Source organism: Lepidochelys kempii, chromosome 13, assembly GCF_965140265.1.
Source record: "Lepidochelys kempii isolate rLepKem1 chromosome 13, rLepKem1.hap2, whole genome shotgun sequence".
Classification (NCBI taxonomy): domain Eukaryota; kingdom Metazoa; phylum Chordata; order Testudines; family Cheloniidae; genus Lepidochelys; species Lepidochelys kempii.
In genome coordinates, this window is record NC_133268.1 from 10,477,724 (window position 1) to 10,498,823 (window position 21,100).

The window sequence follows — 21,100 nt, forward strand, 5'->3', positions numbered from 1 at the left end:
CTGTCTGTGGAATGGCTAGAGAGCGTTGGCCTCCCGAGCCCTCTCAGAAAGGAAAAGGTCCGGAACTTCTCTCTTTTCTTCTTTTTCTTTGCCTTCCCAAAGGCCCAGGACTCTGCTTTTTGTGGGTTGCAGAAGCATCTTGACACCTTGGTTGGACTGTTTTAACTCCCCACGCAACGAGGCACAGCCAGAGGCCTGAGCTCAGGATTCTGAGACGGGAGCAGCGCTCCCCCTTCCCAGGAGATGCTAGAAGAGAGGTATCGCCTTTTACAGGCCCCGGTTCTGAGTTAAATGGGGCTTTATGCCACCTGTGGGCAACTAAATTCTGGATTGGTCTGCGGGGCTTGCATGGACCCGAGCGTAAGTCTGCCTTCTACTGCCTCCAACTATTTGCTGTAGAGCCATCCAGCAGCCCACTGCAGCCATTCCGGCTTGCGGAACATCTGCTCCTGCCCACAACTCCTCCCTGGGCACCAAGGGCAGCACAGGGCTTTGCCAGCATGGAAATCCCTTTGTGTCAAGGGAATCCGCAACCTGGAGTGCGGGGCTGGTAATCAATCTAGGTCCTGGTTACTAGAACATGTCCCAGAATTGGGGCCACTGTGCCTACCTATAAGCATGGCTGAGAGGAGTCCTAAAACGACATCCTTGTATGTGAGACCAGGGGTACACCTACACAGCAAGCCACACAAGTCTCCAAGGCAACAGACGTGGGCTGGTGGGGCCAGGCTGTGGCACTAAAAACAGCTGTTGAGATGTTGCGGCTTGGGCTCTGAAGTCCTCCCCTTCCCCCCAGCTTCAAAGCCCAAGCCATAATATCCACCCCGTTATTTTTAGCACTGTAGCACAATCCTGAGTCTGTGGACCCGGGCTCTGGCACTCGCTTGCCATTCACTGTGTAGACATACCCCCGGTGTTCCTCTCCAACAAGAGAAATGAACTGTGCAAAGACGCTAATTCATTTCTAAGACTTGGGAATGTTTAGGGATATGGCAGTGTGTTGTTAAAGTGGCCATTGTTCTTTATTAAGAGCATTTTCTTCAGCTGCGTTGTTTAAAGCAGCTTTTTCAAACACAGCAGAATCCTCATAGAAGCTGGTGTATATGCTATAGGAAGGTGGAAATCCCACTGAAGTCTTGCCATGCATCTTAAATTTGGTGGGACTTTTGCCTGCATAAGTCTGGGGTCTGGTCCTTAATTAACACAGACAGACCTAACTAGAAATATGCCTTTGTTCAGCATCATTGGAAAGCACTTCACTCAGTCTATTTACTGTCAGTCATGTCAGTTAAGTGGGAGTATTATATCATTGGAGATAAGATTAAGTCAATTCTTCTGCATTTAATAAATAGTTTCAGGAAATCAAAGTTCCAACTCAGCACATTCTTCTAAAGCAAATGAAGAGCACCTCAGCTTGTCAGAATTAATTTTCTGTTGGCTAAAATTATATCTGTCCATGCACACAATAATTCAAATACGATTTTATCACATCCGTAAACCATGTATCTGATAAATTCCAGTGTGTTACAAACAGCATTTCCTGGGGCGTATTCTCATTTTGTTTGGATTGCTTTATAGAGGTGAGATGGTCTTTCCAATTAAATAAACAAATAATCATTGTGTCCCACTAACTTTAACTTGTAAATTTAAACCATAATTATCAATTTTGTCATCTCTATATTGAACTGCTTTAACAGGAGACTGAGACATTTAGCTAGAATTCTTTTAAGCTAAACTAGGGCTATGGTTTGTGGTTTTACTATATTATGCACCAGGGTTTTTAAATTGTAATTAAACCTATTAGTAACATAGGATTTGCTATGCCAGGCCAGAACAGAGATCCACCAAGTCCAGAATCATGCTTTCATCAGTTGTCACAGGCAATATTTCAGAAGAAGGCTAAACCACACAAATCCTATAATGCACGTACCCAAACATGCTAATTCTGCATGTGGAGGAAAATTCCTTTCTGACTTCTGCAAATGATCATTTTATGCCCTTAGCCATCAGATTTTATGAAAAAAGAAAAGGAGGACTTGTGGCACCTTAGAGACTAACCAATTTATTTGAGCATAAGCTTTCGTGAGCTACAGCTCACTTCATCGAATGCATAAAGTGGAAAATACAGTGAGGAGATTTATATACACACAGACCATGAAAAAATGGGTGTTTTATCATACACATTGTAAGGAGAGTGATCACTTAAGATGAGCTATTACCAGCAGGAGAGTGGGGTCGGGGGGAGAGAAAACCTTTTGAAGTGATAAACAAGGTGGGCCACTCTCCTTACAATGTGTATGATAAACACCCAATTTTTCATGGTCTGTGTGTATATAAATCTCCTCTCTGTATTTTCCACTTTATGCATCCGATGAAGTGAGCTGTAGCTCACGAAAGCTTATGCTCAAATAAATTGGTTAGTTTCTAAGGTGCCACAAGTACTCCTTTTCTTTTTGCGAATACAGACTAACACGGCTGCTACTCTGAAACCAGATTTTATGAGGCTCTGTTTAGCTTACATAGTGACACATGTCAGCTTTTCCATGATATGTGAAATGAAAACTGCATGTCATTTCCTCAAGGCCAGATTTTCAAAAGAACTCCGCTCCCATCTAGGCTCCCAGATGAAGTAAGCACACCTTCAAAAGGACTCCCCATCCAACAGCTCCCATCAAGAACAGGTAGAGCTGTCAAGAAGTTTCGAAAACTTTTCCCTAACTGCCTTAGGATCTTCCAAGGTGAAACCTGCTATAAAAGCATGAGGTTATTATTTATTGAATGTCAAGCCCATTAACCTTTTCTCAAGTAGGAAAAACTCTAGTTCCATCACAGGTAATTCTAGGGCCACTGTGAGCCTAATGTTCAGGCATGGGCTGCATTAGTTAAAATTCAGCAGAAGAGGGCCATAGATGACTCTGCTTTTTGCCTCTCCTGGGTTTGGTATAACTTTCACTTACTATGTTTGTTTTCTTCATGTTGAGGCCCTGATGATGAACTAATTTTCATATGGATTACAACATTACATTGGTAGAACGATACCCTCTGTTGTGGGGCACCCCAAAAGCAAACCATTTTAAGGGAGCATTCAGATGTAAAATCCAGTAATTTTCTTCCTGATGCCAAAGCACAGCAGTCTCACCAACAATCCAACACTCCAGGGTCAAATCCAGTGCAGTGCCAAAACTTGCACAGGGAAGTGTAAGTTTACATCATTACAAGATGGCATAGAATCTCAGTGAATCTGGCCGCCATCTTTGGAAAAAAGCACTGTAGAGAAGACATGCGGGACTTAGGGGAGGTGAGACTCCGTGTAGGGATACAAAATTTAAAGTGGAGCTTCCACCCAGGAGAAAATAATAGGAATCCAAAATATATTGACCACTTCTACTGGCAAGAGCCTGCTAACAGTAACAGTGGACGCAGCATTGAGTCAGTAGGATGCTAGCCACCTTGAGTCTCTTTATTGCCTGATCCTGAAGTCAGTGGATCTTCCAGTTTAGGCAAGAGTAGAGTTCATAACTAGCCTGGATTGAGTGCTTATGCATTTGTCCAACAACTCCAATGAGACCAGATATGAGTTATACCAAGGTATCCATTCAGCCATGGAAGAGACAGAAAATTAAATTATATCTTTTTAATTCATGGTTATATCAAAGAGCTCTTTTTATTGTGATTTTGATTTTACTTAATTTTCAGATTATTAGGAGAACTACCACTCTCCTTTGAAGATGGCAAATTCTCAAAATCCTAATCGTGCATATGTATTCCAAAAAAAGTTATTCATGATTATAAATGAACATTATTGCCTTCATAACAAAAGGTTGGTTATTTAAAATATGCACACACACATTCCCTTTGTTACATTACTTTAAAAAAACCACACCAAAAAGCCATAGGTGAAGTGTTTTAAAAATAAATAATCTACTTTTCTATAAACGTACAAAATCATGCCAGCAAGTAAAAAATAGTGATACAAATGTGATAACTGAAAGATATATTCACTTTATAACTCTAATAATTTATTTATGAAATATATCTATATATATATATATAATATATATATATAAAAATTTTTGGAAGAGACCCTACCCTTTGTTGTTTCAATGTTTATTGCCACTGTTTAACCTATATATCCATTTGTATTATGAACTCAAAGTTCAGTTATATTCAATTTACAGTTTTTGTTTTGGTCTCCAACTATCTTCTGATAAAATATAAATGTAATTTGCTCATAGTTTCACCTAGGAAGATATGTATGAAGGTCTAACAAAGGAAATTAGTAATGCCACAAGTTAGGAAATTACTCTGTTACATTTTAAATCATATCAAAGAGCAACATTTGGAAGTGTTATTCATCCTCTTGCTTGTTCTTTTGTTTCCCCCCAAAAAACAGTCCAGTCCATACTTGCTGATGAAATCACTTTTGATGATAAATTTCCAGGGACCAACATTGTCGTTGTTCCCATTTTCTTGACATTTCCACAGTCCTTCAACTGCTCAGTAAAGTGGTTTGAATGAAGGGTTAAAAACATGTCTTAAAACATCAGCAAATAGGAATGTATGCACTGGGTATGAATGGCACAGCACATATGGGATTAGGAGAGAGAGATGTAAGATATTTTGAATGTATGAAGTTTAGATAATGCTTTTATATCTGTCAACTCTTAGTTTCATCCTCAGCAGGTTCTTGTTGGTGGATATTTGGAATTCCATTAATCAAATACAGAGTATCCCTAGATATTCATTGTAGATGTGTTTCTGGATTGACCTTTCCAGCACAGAAATAATTTGTGCCTTAATTAAGTAACCTATTGAATACTTACAGTATATTGCTAACTTGCTATATTTTATAATGATATAAATATTAACCATTCATATTTATTCTGTATAGATACTGACATTTAAACATCTGCCAACAAAGTTATAATATGATGATTCAGGCTTGAATCTATTAGCAAGAGACATATTTTGTTTCTGTTTATCCATAATGCAAATTCTTATACAGACAATTCTCTAATTTACCAGATTCTCCAATCATAATTGCCTGCGTAAAGCCAGAGCTGGGTACGTCACACAGGCAGCAAGCACTAAGTGGAACAGTATGTTTTTATTGTATTATTTTTAAAACCAGGTAAAAAAAGTCATTCTTGAATCTGTTTGTGTTGCTAAAGTTTGAATACTCCTTTCTCCCTCCCGCCACCATCTCCAGGGTACATGCAAATACTCATCCTGTACTGCATAGTTTAGACTCTCGTCAGAGAAGTATGAACGGATGCAAAAAGCTCTTCACACAGGTTCATGTGCCCTCAAACTGTCATCAATGCAATAAAGGTGTTGCATACTGCTGGATTATCTATTGGCAGCCAGCCTGAAGCATTCCAATATGTCCATCTCATGGGAGATTTGTAGCTTAGGTTCTTGCTTCTAAGCTTCGGCAAACAAACACTAAACCTTTAAAAAAAATAAATTTGAATGAAAATTGTTGGATTATATTGCACTATATGGACCTGATTTTGAGACCAGCCTTGCCATGACCTCAGCAAAATTGTGAGTACAATATTGTACCCATGATTACTTGTGGGTGCAATGAATGTCACTTGAAAATCTAATTATATCTGATTCTCAAACAAAATCAGCAGGATGAATTCAAATCAGGAGCTTCTAATCCAAACATCTCCCTTGAAAACTGCAGGTATGAAGTTCCAGATTTGGCATGTCTAGTTCTACTGACTGCTGTGTTCCACCTCAGAACTGAAAGCATTTTGCCTTATTCTGATGTCAAGTGAGGTTAGTATTAAGAGTGGATTGGGGAGTGGAGGTGGAGGGGGTTAACAGAAATCAGAATCTAGGCCAAAGTTACCTCTCCACAACAGCAATAAACCAGATTTACTGTTGCTTCTAAATATTTTCTCTACCCAACTTGTTCCACTTTCTGTGTCTTGGCAATTTAAGTTTTACTGGAACAATACATGAACAGATGTGTCCAAAGTTGCTCCAAGGCAAACTGAACAAAATCAAACCTAAGTAAACAGCCACTAAAAACACCAAACATGTGACCAGTGCCAATAAATCTGTTTTAAGGTCTGAAAGACAAAATCCTTAGAAGTTCTGGCTGATTCATCAGCATTAACTGAGGCCATTCCTGTGAGAGCTCCTTAAATGTTTCTGCAAAGTAATAAAGTTACAAAACAAACTGCTTGGCCAAATTCTGCTCTCATTTCAGCTCATGATACTTCACTGATTTGAACTAAGAGCAAGATTTAAATCTTTGTATGCACAAGAACCCAAATTAACATTTCTATCCAACATAAAGTAGAATTTGCAGATATATACTGTACCTCTCTGTTCAGGAACTGCCTGGACCCTCTGTGCTAATGAATGAGGGCATGTTCATTTTCTCTGCGTTGCTCTTTCTCTGCTGTCTTTTTCAGTGACCCTTGATTACTGTGGAAAAGATAATGAGTTTAGGATTATTTTAGTGTCACCACTTCCATTTTGTCAGTCACCAATAGAGAGCTATTTTTTAAGATATCAAATGATGTACTTTTTTCTTGGGAAAGAAGAAAACAGGCATATGCCCTGGATTTTTTTTCCTTTTGTCTGAAAAGAATGTAGGATTAAACATGCTCTGAATTATCCTATTCATTCTCCCAACTGGACAGGAGCTCTGCTACTTCATGGATGCCACATCATTTAAAACAAAAATCCAGAAAGCAATATTAAACTACTTTCTGTGAGAATTTCATTTAGAATCAACAAATTTGTTAATCAGTTTCATTTGTTGTGTGCAGCTTGATTAATTCATTTGAATGAAATAGCTAATTGTATGTAGGTTCAGGGATGTTCAGAATTCACCTTACTATTTTTAAAACAAGAAATCAAAGACCCTCACCATCTGCTGTCCTGGGTTCTTGTGCAAAACAACATGCACTGTTTATCATGTATGTCCAAACAAGAGCACCGTGATAAAGACCAATCTAAAGACTCTGTGCTCTTGCAAAGCTGTCCTGTAGACCTTTTGCCTCTGAAACTGCCTCGGTAGTTAGACAGCCCATATGGTACAGTCCTCCTGTAATGAGAAACACAGACACTATACAATTTTAGGAGCTATTTTGGATACAGTTCAGTATCTGTTTCTGTTCATTTATTTGTTTCCATGTAATAAAACGGTCTATTGCTCTGGGCTCCTGAACAATTCATTCATGCTGCAAAATTCACACAGAAAGTCCTTCCCTAACCAGATTGCAACTCCTCCAAGTTGAAACTGCACATTCAGAGAAAGGCAGATAAAATGTCATATGTGAAAATGCAATCCTAATAGACAGCAGCAAATATCAGCATGGAAAACAACGAATCTGGTTTCTGCAGCCCTATTTGTTAATCACAATAGACCAACTACCTGAAATCTGAATAAGAAGTACAATCCTAGGTTGTTGCTCATTTTAATTCTCACTGGTCCTTATTCTTATGTATGGGCCAGTCTCAATCCACTATGTAGAATGTTCCTAGTGAAATTACCTTGATGATTTACACCATCTGAGGAGCTGGCCCCCAGACACAACTGCCACTTACACTTACTGCATGATTTTCCTGGAGTGTTACCTGTTTGTTCAGTTCACTGTGTTGGGCTTCAGGACCTAGCCCAGAATCCCTAAATATGGGAATCAACGGGACGATCCCCCTGATGTGGTGATCAACAATTGTGGAGGCGACCGTGGCCAGCTGCTGTAGCGCAGTGACTGTGAAATGGCTCTGCTACTGCTCATCTACCAGAGACTATAGTCACTGTATCATATCAGGAAGAAGTCCTCCTTAATCCCCAGCAGTCTGCCTACTTCATCATTAATGAAGTGCAGTAGCATTGCCGATTGCTTTTTGCAGTGTTTGCATTGTTTTTCTGAGTGGGTGCCCATTCTGCTAATATCCAAATGCATATGCCTCCTGGCTGCTGGTGCGATAAATCAAATTACCAGAGAATTACCACCGTGTGGCTATCACATGGGACTTCTGAAAGCCCATGAGGCAGCTCTAATTTATGCAAGGGTCAGGTCCGTCCATCCAAACCACAAAGTTGAAATTAGGGAAAAAACTATCCTTATTTCTAAAGGAAACAGGATGCGAGAAGAACAAAAAAAGTGTCATTTGGACAGAGGGATGCAGAACAAAGCCTGGCTGCCTGCGAGTAATTAACTATGTAAGACGGACAAATATTGCATGGTTGGACTGCTCAGTTTTAATTTGTCCTCATTAAATACCATTAGACTGGCAATCAGGGATTTGCACAAGTTTTCCATCAGTACATACCTGGAGGGCTGGAGAGTGCACAGCAATATCTTCCTGCTGTCTGCAAGAACACAAAGCTCTGAAGATTTTAATTGCTATCCACTAAAGTAAGGCAAGTTATTTATTCAATGTTACCCACTTTTAATACATCATCTGTTTGTGTGCTGTCTTCACAGCTTTGTCTGCTGGAGCTGCAGTGGACTTACCAGGCAATCAGAGCCAGCTCCAGGCACCAGCGAAGGAAGCAGGTGCCTGGAGCAGCCAATAGAAAGGGGCGGCACTCTGTGCGTTATTGGGGCGGCACGTCCAGTTCTTCGGCGGCGGGTCCTTCATTGCCTCTATTTCTCTTCGGCAGCAGCTCAGTCGGGTTTTTCTTTTTTCTTTTCTTTTTCTTCGCTGCTTGGGGTGGCAAAAAAGCTAGGGCCGGCCCTGCAGGCAATGAGTAAAACCTTCCCCATCCCACATGAAATCGCATCCAAGGAGGGAAATGGCTTGGAAGGAAAGAGACATCCTCTGTCTTTCCAGTAGGAGTTCATAGGAGCTGTGCTGTGATTGGCTCTTTTCCTACCTCCTCTAAAGGGCCTTAGAAACAGCAGAGCAGAAGTTGATGCTTAAACTAGTAGCATTAAATTCCTGTACGAATCTCCTCAGGCAATCAGATTTTCCAAAGGACAGTGCTCAACAGAGCAGCTGTACCTAGCTCCACTCCCACCCCAGTAACCTGTTGTTTTGGAAACCCATTGGGCATAAACACAGCAGTGGGACATTCACCTGTTCTTGGGGAAGGGAAAGTATTAGAGCCCATAGACTCTCCTCTGCCCCTTCTATATGGACCGGCTAGTTCTGTTGCAGATGTACACTACTTTCATCTTGTCCAGGCCTTAAAACAGAGGCTGTCCTGGCATGTGAAAGTTAGTCTTAAAGTTTCATCTTATTTAGGGCTAGACTGTGGTGCTCTTTACTCATGCTGATGGTCACCTACTCACAAAACTGTAAGATCTTCGAGGTAAGGGATAAGCTCATTTGTACAGAGGTTATTGTACATTTATAGTGCCAGATGTGCATACGCATGTTAATAATGCATAAAGCATGGAATGGATTTTGATGTGATTTGAAACTGAAAACTCTATTTTATGGCACACAGGTGTTAGCGGAAAATGTTTATTAAAAGTGTTCTTGCAGATAGGATTCCATCACATACTGAACAGATATAGAAAAATTCCAATAGAAATGTACAGTCAAGTTTTCCTCACACTGGCCAAACTGGTTGCCATGAAAAAGTCAACATTTTCCAAAAGTTAGCACGGTCATTTCCTACGAAACTGGTGTCTTATGCTTCATGTCTTGGAAAAAGTACTCACAGCTTTGAGAATGTATTCAAGAGCACTTCATCCATAAGGACCAATAAATGCCCCATAAACAGGGCCAAAGTCAGTGACAGTTTAAGAAAGTGTAATTGCTATAAATGCTAAAACACACATAAATGAAAGTTTGTATGTAAGCCCATGTGCAGACTGGCCAGCCAGGGATAGAAAAATTACATCCCAACAAAAGGCCTCTTCACATCCCTGGCTTGGGATCTTCCTTTATTTCTAAAACACAAACTCAAAAGCAGAACAGAGGTACTCAGAATACTGAGTATACCAACCCAAGGCCTTTCCCACTTCAACCAGCTGGGAAGGGAAAGTATATCCCTTCCTGAATACTGTAGTGAGACCCACATTAGGGTTTTCCTCTGGGGTGCCTATCTGCTGCCCTTGGTTAACAGGCAAAAAGCTTTATTTTTGGCTTCCTGTAGGTCACATGCTTGTGCCTAATCATGAGCTTGTATCTACCACTCCCAGTTTCAAAGGGCTCAATGGCCTGGGACATGTACATGTTCCCCCATGCCCTGTTACCTCAGGCTATTGACATTTTGGAAAAAGTCAGGCTTGTGTGCTATATTCAGTGCCTCTCTGTTAACATCTCTGTCTCCTCACTACTCCTATTCTTCTCCTGCCATTTCCTCTTTATTCTGGGTTCATGCACCCATTCTGTAATCTAAAACTGTGGTCTGGTATCACATCTGATATTACTGAGGGGAAGAGGTGTTGCATCAGCCTGGTGCAGAGCATTTTGCAAGACCCCTCAGAGTTCAGGCCTTGATTTCTACCGAGCTCAGCAATTTGTTTGGGCATGATCCTGTGCTCCATAGACAGGCCCAAACCCCATTGATTTGTGTGTATTGTCTGACTGTAGCTATTTTATGATGAGTTCATAAACTTTGAAGGGATCACGTTCCGCAGGCAACAGGGATAAATTCAGTGGGAGCTATGCACTCACGTGATATCTGGGCCAAAACTTTCAGTTGCATCTACTTAGATCAATTAGATCTATTGAGTATAACAACCCTGCAGCTTAATCAGCTTTGTAGCCATAAACAGCCAAGGATTTTATGATAATTTGAGTTTACTACAAAGGAGAGGAAATAAGACAATTTAAGAAAGATAGGTTGGCCAAGAAAGAAAGAAAGCAACTACAAACTCAGGGCCAAATTCTGTCCTTCTGTTACACCACTATAAATCTGGCATAACCCTACTGCAATCATATTCACTGACATAACTGAGACCACAATCTGGCTGCAAGTACTTGAAGAAAATTTTAGCCTGTATATATATGTATAATTCCAATAAGTGACAGTGTTAGTGTTTCAAGTTAGTACATATCTCTGTCTCACGTCTTCAGAAGTGAGAAGAATGGCATGGTTGAGGGCTTGTCTACATGAGAAAGCTCTTAAAAATAAGCTAGAGTGTGAATTTTAAGTGCGCTCCTCTTAAAGTAGCTTAAACTAAAATGCACAAAAGGACTCTTTGTGCAGTATAAGAGTGTCCACAAGGGGAGCTGTTGTGGAATAGCTACTGTGGGCTATTACCCTGTGCAGAAAAGCCCTGAGCGATCCGGATGAGTAGATAACAGAAGCATTTGCCTAGCGGCCTGCTTAATCTTAGACTGTTACACTAGAGTAATCAATTGCAGGTGTTTGTGCAGCAGGCTTTTGTAGAGATGTAATCCTTCGGTTCAAAAGATGAGAAGTGGAAATACACTTAAGACACAGTGTGGTAATTAAGTCTGTCAACACTTTAACATTTATATTGCAGCTGTGCCTAGCGGCCAACCTGGCCCATTGTGTTAGATACTGTATAGCTCTATAGTTAATGACGGTATGTCTCTCTTCATATTTTATTGTCTTTTTTTTCAATCACAGCATCTGACTGATAGCACAGGCAGGGCAGCTTGTTTCACAGCAGTGAAGACGAGGGAAACTGAACTGATACCAGTTATACCCAGTGTCAAACACAAGCGAGGCCTGTATTGAATTTTATCAAGGAGAGGACATTGTACAGCACTGGGGACACTGGTGAGAGATACAGTGCTTTGCTGAAGGAGAATCAGCCTTCTAGTAACTGCAGTGTATTCTGTAAATGGAGACCTACTGCACAAGCTAGGTTTCTCCTATCTGTAATTGACAAAGTGGAAGTAGTTTCAAAGGCACTGATGCTCGGATTTTCAAAACCTGGGCTAATAAATATTGCTTACATATTTAGGGATGGTTTCTCTTCTAAGCCCAGAGCCTGAGTAACTGGATTGGTGTGTGGGAGTTGGAGTCCTCCTACCAGGCTGTGGAGCGGTAACAGAGTTACCGTAACCTGTATAATCACAACATTTGCCACCTCTAAGTGGGGAAATGGCAGGTGGATCTGCGTAGTCATCCACTCACTGCCCCATGCTGAAGATCTGTCCAAGGCAGCACAAAAGCAGCTCCAGCAGCTAACAAAGGATGCCGAGGCTTCTGGCATCATAACCCTCTTTGCAGAAGTTTCATTGCATTCAATGCCTTCAAATGGAAAGGCAGATTTTTCCACATTATTGGCCCCAATCCAGCAAAGCACTTAAGCACATGCACGGACTGAAGTGGGACTACTCATGCACTTAAGTACATTGCTGTATCAGGGGCTGTAAGTGCCACTTTTGATGTAAATCTTTTACATCTCTTCGAGGTGGGAACAAGCAAGCTGTTGTGCTAACTGGAGTGGATCGGAAATGTTTCGATGGATTGTCCTATGCCGGCAGCCAGGGGGTTCTGCCGGTCAAAAACTGCACCTGCAATTTAGGTACTTAGATGCCTAAATGCCTAGATGGTTTCTGGACTTGTGTGTCCACAAATCACAGGCACAACAAGAAGAGGTCATCATGTAAAAGTCAGGCTCTAAAAACACTTTCCCCTCCCCTCCTGAAATTAATAATGACACATGCCACAATGATGCATGTTTGAAGAACATCATGTGTGCTTAGGAACAATGAAACAGCAATTTTGAACTGATGACATCAGTGAGAATTTTGCCCAAGCAAAGACTGCAGGATCATGCCCACTAACAGAACATGGCATACAGCATTTGCAGGACCAGTTAGTGCAGGGATCGGCAACCTTTGGCACCCGGCCCGTCAGGGAAATCTGCTGGCAGGCTGGGACAGTTTGTTTACCTGCAGCGTATGCAGGTTCGGCCAATCGCAGCTTCCACTGGCTGCGGTTTGCCACTCCAGGCCAATGGGGGCTGCGGGAAGCGATGCAGACCAAGGGCTGTGCTGGCCGCTGCTTCCCGCAGCCCCCATTGGCCTGGAATGGCGAACTGCGGCCAGTGGGAGCTACGATCAGCCGAACCTGCAGATGCTGCAAGTAAACAAACCATCCCAGCCCGCCAGAGGATTTCCCTGACGGGCCATGTGCCAAAGGTTGCCAATCCCTGAGTGAGTGAATGAATGATCTGGCTACTTTCATAGCTCCTGGCCAGTTATATTATAGTGAATGTTCTGTACCTAGACAGAATCCAACAAGTTTACTTTTCCCTTTATAACATGACTATGCCTGTCATGCTATAATTAATTCAGAAGCAGCTACCATTTTCCACTTTCCCAGCCACTTAAATACAACAGAAGCCTGAGAGCAGTTCTGAGTTTCAGCCAAAAATAAATAAATGGGGATGGGGGGGGCAGAGGAACCCTTCAGCGTTCATTTAAAGATACCACGAATTCAGCATTAGGCAATATTTTCTAGCAAATGTCCAGGCCAGTCAGACTACAAAAGGGGGAGAGGCGGTCTCCAAAACTTTTGAGTGTATACTTGAAACCTGCAGTGTCAAGGAGAATGCAGAATAGGAAGGACGCAAGAATAATTCTCAAACACCTTTCAATGAAAAAAAGGGCCTTATAGGTGTAGGATGAGGGGCAAAAACTGGCAAAAAGATCCTGGTGGATTTGTTTGATTCCCTATAAAAACTCCAGAACCCAATTTGCTCTTATATTAAAACTGATCCAAACACTTGTAACTAATTTAGGTAACAGGCCAAGCATTGCAGTGACACCCATTTGACCACCTAACCCCATTCATGTCAGCATGGCTGTAACAAAGCAGAGTCTGGCCAAAGAGCTGTTGGCTCTGGATGTGTGGCTAAGCATTGTCAGCAGAAGGTAAACAGTGAAAAAGAGACAAGCAGTTCACAGCCGGGCAAATCACCCTTCAGCACCCACAGGCATGGAAGGCCTTGAATGACGTCTGTGTCTTGGAGCTGTATTCTTGTGGAGCTTCACATGCCTGGGGCAGAGGGAGGTACTAGGGACTAGTGGGTCTGCGACAGGTGTAGTCTTACCATGAGCCTCCCACTTGACTCACAAAGAGACATGGCACCACAATCACAGAGGATTCAGAGCAGCCTCACTACCCTATTTGCAGCCTAGCTGTCCAGCCTACAGGTTCCCAATCCAGGCCCATTCATTTGGGCTGGGCACAACGACTAGGATTTGGCCTATATTGTTCACAACTGACACACACACCATCCCGCCAAAATGTCACGAAGTAAATGTTTTCTTCCCTTGGAAGCATCAGAGTTTATACATCTTTGTTTCTAGATCCCAGTGAGTCCAAACCACAATTAATGCAATAAGTTAAATTCCAGTTACACCTAAATTAATCCAGAGTAATTCCACTGACCTCTGTTTAGCCGAGATCAGAATTCAGCACAAACCTCCAGGGAATGAGAGGTTTGACACAGAGCTCAGTTTACTAAGTGCATTTGTTGGAATTGCTGTGTTTCTGAGAGTGCCCTAGAGCAGGAAAGGTGCATTTTTTCCTAGAAACATAAGCACTCTAACCTTTCTTTTCCTGCTTTACTTGTTCCTTGGTGCAAGTCAACCACTTTTGGTGTGATTTATACCTCAGGCAAGCTGAATGGTCACATCCATCACAATGGGCAACACATTTCTTTGCTGATGTCAGGCTTTGATGGAAATAATTAAACCTGAGGCTTCTATAGACAGCTAAGAGGAAAAGTTCCCAGGGCTGGAATCTTGCTCATTCGGAGGATGCACTAGGAATCCCATCTTTGATAACTGCATTAGCACAGTAAAATAAAATGTAAATATTGAGGCTGCTGCACTACAAAATGTGCTGTGGTCACTTTGTCTGACAAGAATAGCTTGCCTTTAGCGATGGACAATGTTTGAGTAGCTAACAAATGCAATACAGTCTATGTTGTAAGAGCAACAGAGTGCTTATAGTCAGAGATCTTTCTATGACACTGTATGAGAATATGACAGGACAATTCAATCCTAGGCTGCAGAGAATGATAAAAAGGAATCAGGATTTTTTTTGGCAGAGAGAAGACAACAAAAATAAAAAGTCAGTACAAATGCCCCAGAAACCTGAGATAGATGGCTTTGTTTAACACAGTTTCAGGGTGTCTCACACCCATATCCTGGGTCTTGAGATCTAGGAATTTAACTCCTTCCAGGTCCATTAGCTGGAACTGCTGCCCCTTAAGCATCCTGCTTATCACTGGAGTTTCCTATTTGGATTCACCCTTTTACAATGGCCTTCCCAGCATGCTCTTCTCTAGCCCTTTATATCTGGGCAGCCCTAAAATGGCCAATTGAAATGACTAACTGCTCCTCCTTCCTCTATTCCAGGTAGGAACTATTTTAATTTCTGTAAAAAGAACGAGTACTTGTGGCACCTTAGAGACTAACAAATTTATTTGAGCATAAACTTTTGTGGGCTAAAACCCACTTCATCGGATGCATGCATTGGAAAATACAGTAGGAAGATATATATACACAGAGAACATGAAAAAATGGGTGTTACCATACACACTGTAACTAGAGCGATCAGTTAAGGTGAGCTGTTATCAGCAGGAGAAAAAAAACCTTTTGTAGTGATAATCAGGATGGCCCATTTCCAACAGTTGACAAGAAGGTGTGAGGAAGAGTAGGGGGAAAAATAAGCATGGGGAAATAGTTTTACTTTGTGTAATGACCCATCCACTCCCACTCTTTATTCAAGCCTAATTTAATGGTGTCCAGTTTGCAAATTAATTCCAATTCTGCAGTCTCTCGTTGGAGTCTCTTTTTGAAGTTTTTTTGTTGTAGTATTGTGACTTTTAGGTCTGTAATCGAGTGACCAGGGAGATTGAAGTGTTCTCCAACTGGTTTTTGAATGTCATAATTCTTGATGTCTGGTTTGTGTCCATTTATTCTTTTATGTAGAGACTGTCCAGTTTGGCCAATGTACATGGCAGAGGGACATTGCTGGCACATGATGGCATATATCACATTGGTAGATGTGCAGGTGAACGAGCCTCTGATAGTGTGGCTGATGTGATTAGATCCTATGATGGTGTCCCCTGAATAGATATGTGGACAGAGTTGGCAACGGGCTTTGTTGCAAGGAGAGGTTCCTGGGTTAGTGGTTCTGTTGTGTGGTATGTGGTTGCTGGTGAGTATTTGCTTCAGGTTGGGGGGCTGTCTGTAAGCAAGGACTGGTCTGTCTCCCAAGATCTGTGAGAGTGAGGGATCATCCTTCAGGATAGGTTGTAGGTTGATGATGCGCTGGAGAGGTTTTAGTTCGGGGCTGAAGGTGATAGCTAGTGGCGTTCTGTTACTTTCTTTGTTGGGCCTGTCCTGTAGTAGGTGGCTTCTGGGTACTCTTCTGGCTCTGTCAATCTGTTTCTTCACTTCAGCAGGTGGGTACTGTAGTTGAAGAACGCTTGATAGAGATCTTGTAGGTGTTTGTCTCTGTCTGAAGGGTTGGAGCAAATGCAGTTGTATCTTAGAGCTTGGCTATAGACAATGGATCATGTGTTGTGGTCTGGATGAAAGCTGGAGGCATGCAGGTAAGTATAGTGGTCAGTAGGTTTTAAGTTCTGTGTTGTTTTTGCCTTCTCTCATTCCTGATATAACTTAGCCTCCTCATACACTGTGTCTGCTATTACGTTTTGCTGACAAATGAGGAAGAAGTGCCAGGATTTGTGCCACATTTGACAGGATAATGTATAAATGCTACATCCAAGTTATTCCCTGTGGTATGAGAACATAACTCCCCTGGCAGAGAATGTATCAGCTAATATACTAGGCTAAGCTTTCTAAAAATGACAAGTGATTTTTGGCTGCCTCTGTTTTTGAGAGCCCAGCTTCATACTAGAGCTGGGTAGGAAAAGGTCCCGTGACTATTTGAAAGTTTGAAATGTTTTCCAGTCTTGCATGAGAACAAAAAGTTGAGATCTCAGAAATATTTGCAAATGAAAAAAATGAAAATTTTTGATTGGGTTATTCAAAGTGTTTCAATAATTTCTAAATAGATAGTTTCAATCTGACCCTTGAAAACTTTTTTCAAAATGAAAAGTCATTTTGAACCAGAAACTTGGGGTTTTTTTTGTTTTGAAAGTGTCCATTTTGTTCGTTAATTTCAAAAAGTTTTCCTGGATGGTTTTTTTTTTGGGGGGGGGGGGGGGAATTCATCAAACCCAACCCTGTTTTGAACAGTTTTCATTTCAATTAACTGGCTTTTTTTTTTTTTTTTGCAAAAAACTGCTGAGAATACCATCTGAAAATCAGGTTGTTCTAGACCAAAATGGAACATTGTATTGCTGGATGGTGAGGTCAGAGGTGACAACCAGTTATTGTTCTGTACAGCAAGAACTTCAATTCCATTAGTTTAATAAAAGCCTTTTGGTTGAAATGTTGTGAAGATTGTTTTCAGGAGAGGCGTGGGGGAATCTCTCCCTTCCCAGCTAGAAAGCAGATACCTGACTACGAGTGACATGTTTTGCAACCTAACGGCAATGTTCCATTCATTTTTGGCTCTGCAGACTTAAGAGTGTTAATTGATAAGAGTTCACAGTTACCCTAGTTAGACAATGTGCTGGGAATTGATTGTATAAATACAATATCCACCACCTTGGCTTAGAACGTAAGTGAAAGCAGCTATACAAAATAAATATAAGAAAGGGAGACAAGGAGAAGCTGATATCAATGAATATAAATTAGAAGCTAGGAAGTATAGAAAATTGATAAGGGAAGCAAAAGGACCCAATGAAAACTCTTTAAAGACAATAAAAAGGAATTTAAGTATATTGAGAACAAAAGGAATCCTAATACTGGTATTGGTCCATTACTAGATGGACACGGTAGAATTGTCAGTAATAATGCAGAAAAGGCAGAAGTGATCAATAAATATTTCTATTCTGTATTTGGAAAATTAAGAGATAGTATATACATATCACAAGATTATGATTAAATACTTTCCACTTCAGCAGTAACTAAGGATGATGTTTAATAGTAGCTACTAAAGTTAAACATTTTTAAATCAGCAGGTCTATATAACCTGCATCAAAGAGTTTTAAAAGAGCTGTGGAGCTCTCTGAACCATTAATGATGATTTTCAATAAGTCCTGGAATTGACACCTCCTCATCTATGGTTGGGAGTGGACTACATCCACCCTGATCGAATTGGCCCTGTCAACACTGGTTCTCCACTTGTGAGATAACTCCGTTCTCTTCCTGTGTCAGTATATTTATGTCTGTATCTTGTAATTTTCACTCCATGCATCTGAAGAAGTGGGGGTTTTACCCACGAAAGCTTATGCTCAAATAAATCTGTTAGTCTTTAAGATGCCACCGGACTCCTTGTTGTTTTTGGGGAAGTTTCAGAGGACAGAGAGTGAGCTAATGTTGTGCCAAAATTTAAAAAGGATAAATTGGATGACTTTGGTACCTGTAGGCCTGACATCAGTTCCAGGCAACATAATAAAGTAGTTGATACAGGACTCCTTTAATAAAAAAAAAAAAATTAAAGGAGGATAATAAAATTAACACCAACCAAGATAGGTTTATAGAAAATAAGTTTTTGTCAAATTAATTTGATATTTTTGGTGAGATTGGTTCATAAAGGTAATAATAGTTTTGATGTAATATACATAGACTTCCGCAGGTTAGTGTTTCTAGTGGAGTCCTGCAGGGATTGTGTTCTTGGCCCTATGTTGTTTAATATTTTTATCAATGATTTGGAATGGGGGTGGGGGAGTGCAGGGAGGTCGTGGAATGTTGTTTCTTTTCTCATTACACTTTCTCTGGTTGGAGATTTCACCCAGGGTTAAAACAAACCTCATACATATGAATTTGTTTCAGATAGAGATTATTATCTAATGATTTGTTGTAGAGTGTTGTAACTCACATGCAGCACACTGCAGAATGAGGTGTACAGAGAACTCCCTTGTGATTCTCTCCCTGTGTCTCCTTACAGTGATTTCTCTTTATATCAGGACTTGTGCACCAATGCAAAGAGGAAAGGATTTGATCTCCTTTGCTTATGTTTTTTTGCAGTTACTAGCTCTTATGAATTCTGTTGTAAATACATTTGAGAACTACTTCTGCAATACAGAATTGAGGTAATAGAGCATATCAAAAGAGCATATCAGAGCAAAAATAACTACAGGTGCAGTGGAGGGACAGAGATTCTTGAAATTGGAGGCATTGGCCCAGTTTTTTTCTGAAACTGATTTTGAGACACCTCGCTCCTTCCTTTGACAGAGGTGAGAGTTCAAAAGATACTACTGTGCATCTGTGATCATCCAAGTCATATTGTCCAGATAACAAAAGTTCATTCCAATTCTGAATATGTGCAATATAATGCAAATCTGTTTCTGTCCATGTTTACTAAAGTAAAGATGACTTGAAAACTGGGTTTTGTTTTAACACAAAAACCTTCCTCAAGAGAAGTAAACTTCTTTTCTTTAATGAGTAATCTACAGTAGATGTACAAAAATTGCACCAACCTCCATCAGTAATTTAACCTGTGCAGTTTACATCTACATGAAAAAGTGAGTACCAGTGGTATCTGTTTTTACTTGTCCAGGGAAAGTTTTGATTCTGTTTCTTTTCATTCTTCCTTAAAATCATGCCCTCTTTTCCCACAACCTAAGAGTAAGCACCCTGACTGCTCCCTTCAGCCCCCCATCTATATACCAGCCCCCTGACCTCAGCCCCCACGTTCCCCCACAGCCCCTATCCTGACTGCTCTCCTGACCAGTCTCACACCCATATACCACCACCCTAACCCCAGGCCCCTCCTTGTAGAAACGGCATGTCTGCAGCTTCGCACCAGAGCGACTATTTGCCTCCCTTACCTTCTGCTAGCCCTTCTCCTCCATGCCCCAGATAAGTTCCTGTGGCTGGAATGGAGCTATGCTGTACAGGCACCTCTTCCCAGAGACCCAGGAGATCCAGCACCTCCTGTGTACTCTAGGCAGGAGCCCATTTGCTGCATACAGGAAAAGCAATTTCAAAACTTCCTGGGGCTTTAAAAGATGAGAGGCATATGCCTGTGAATCTGGCTGCAGAGCAGTGGAGTTCAAAACAGTGACAAGAGTGGGCATGGCGGGCATTGTGGAACACCTCTTGGAGGCCCCTTAGGACACCGTAAGCACCGTAGTGTCTACACTGACACTGCCTTGCTCTAAATATGTCACCCTCAGCTCTATGCCTCTCATCAAGGTGGTTTTATTAGGTCGGCGTAGCAGGAGAGTTAAAGTAGCGGGAGGAGCACTGCAGCATGTACACCTCCAGAGTTCGGTCGACATAAGCCGCCTTACATCAACTTAACTTTGTAGTGCAGACAAGCCCTAAAATAAACCTCTGTGTCAGCTAGCCCATAAATGAGTGGCAAAGTCAAATTATTTGCTTTTTTTAATAAAAGGCAGTCACTCAGTACACAAATTGTAATAACAATTTCTCCACCAGCAACCCCCTCCCACTAGCATTCCGAGTATGTTCTCAAACACAGAGCTTTCCCCTCCTCCCCCACCCCCCAGAAATACATAGGGTTGCCAACCCTCCCACTTTCGCCAGGAGTCTCCTGGAATCAGGCTCGAGCGCCCAGTTTAGTTCAGCCAAACCAGGAGATTTTGGGCACTAACAGTCCGGCATGGCAGCGGGGCTAAGACAGGCTCCCTTACCTGCCTTGCTCCGCGCTGCTCCCGGAAGCAGCTAGCACTATCCCTGCGGCCCCTGGGGGGGGTGGGCAGGGGGTCTCCGTGCACTGCCCCCACCCCGAGCACCAACTCCGCAGCTCCCATTGGCGCACGGAGACCCCCTGTCCCCCCCACGTAAGAGCTGCTGCCAAAGGGATGTGTCGGTTGCTTTCGGGATCTGCCCAAAGTAAGCACCAACCCCCTGATCCTCTCCTGTACCCCAATCTCCTGCCCCAGCCTAGAGCCTGCACCCTGAACCCCCTCCCTCCCAGAGCTACCCCCCTCCCCCGCACACCAACTCCCTGCCCGAGTCTAGAGCCTGCACGCAAACTCCCTCCCAGAGCCCGCACCCCAACCCCCTGCCCCAGCTTGGTGAAAGTGAGTGAGGGTGGGGGAGAGCGAGCGATGGAGGGAGGGGAGATGGAGTGAGAGGGGGCAGGGCCTCAGAAGGGACAGGACAGGGGCATGGCCTCGGGAAAGGA

The 21,100-nt window shown here is 42.0% G+C and overlaps 1 protein-coding gene across 4 annotated transcripts in view; it reads right to left on the reverse strand.

Moving 5' to 3' along the window:
* The window catches only part of EDN3 (endothelin 3), a 55,006-nt gene that overhangs the window by 16,392 nt on the left and 17,514 nt on the right, over positions 1-21,100 (reverse strand). For 2 of the 4 annotated variants that reach the window (XM_073308778.1, XM_073308777.1), the window contains 3 exons: positions 6,893-7,069; positions 6,339-6,444; positions 3,941-5,451 (listed from right to left, as the gene is read on the reverse strand). In XM_073308778.1, the coding sequence (XP_073164879.1) occupies positions 6,372-6,444; positions 6,893-7,069 (250 nt within the window). In that variant the 3' untranslated portion in view covers positions 3,941-5,451; positions 6,339-6,371. Of the gene's footprint in view, positions 1-3,940; positions 5,452-6,338; positions 6,445-6,892; positions 7,070-21,100 lie in introns of those variants that run through there. The other 2 variants (XR_012154610.1, XM_073308779.1) reach the window with 1 other exon arrangement.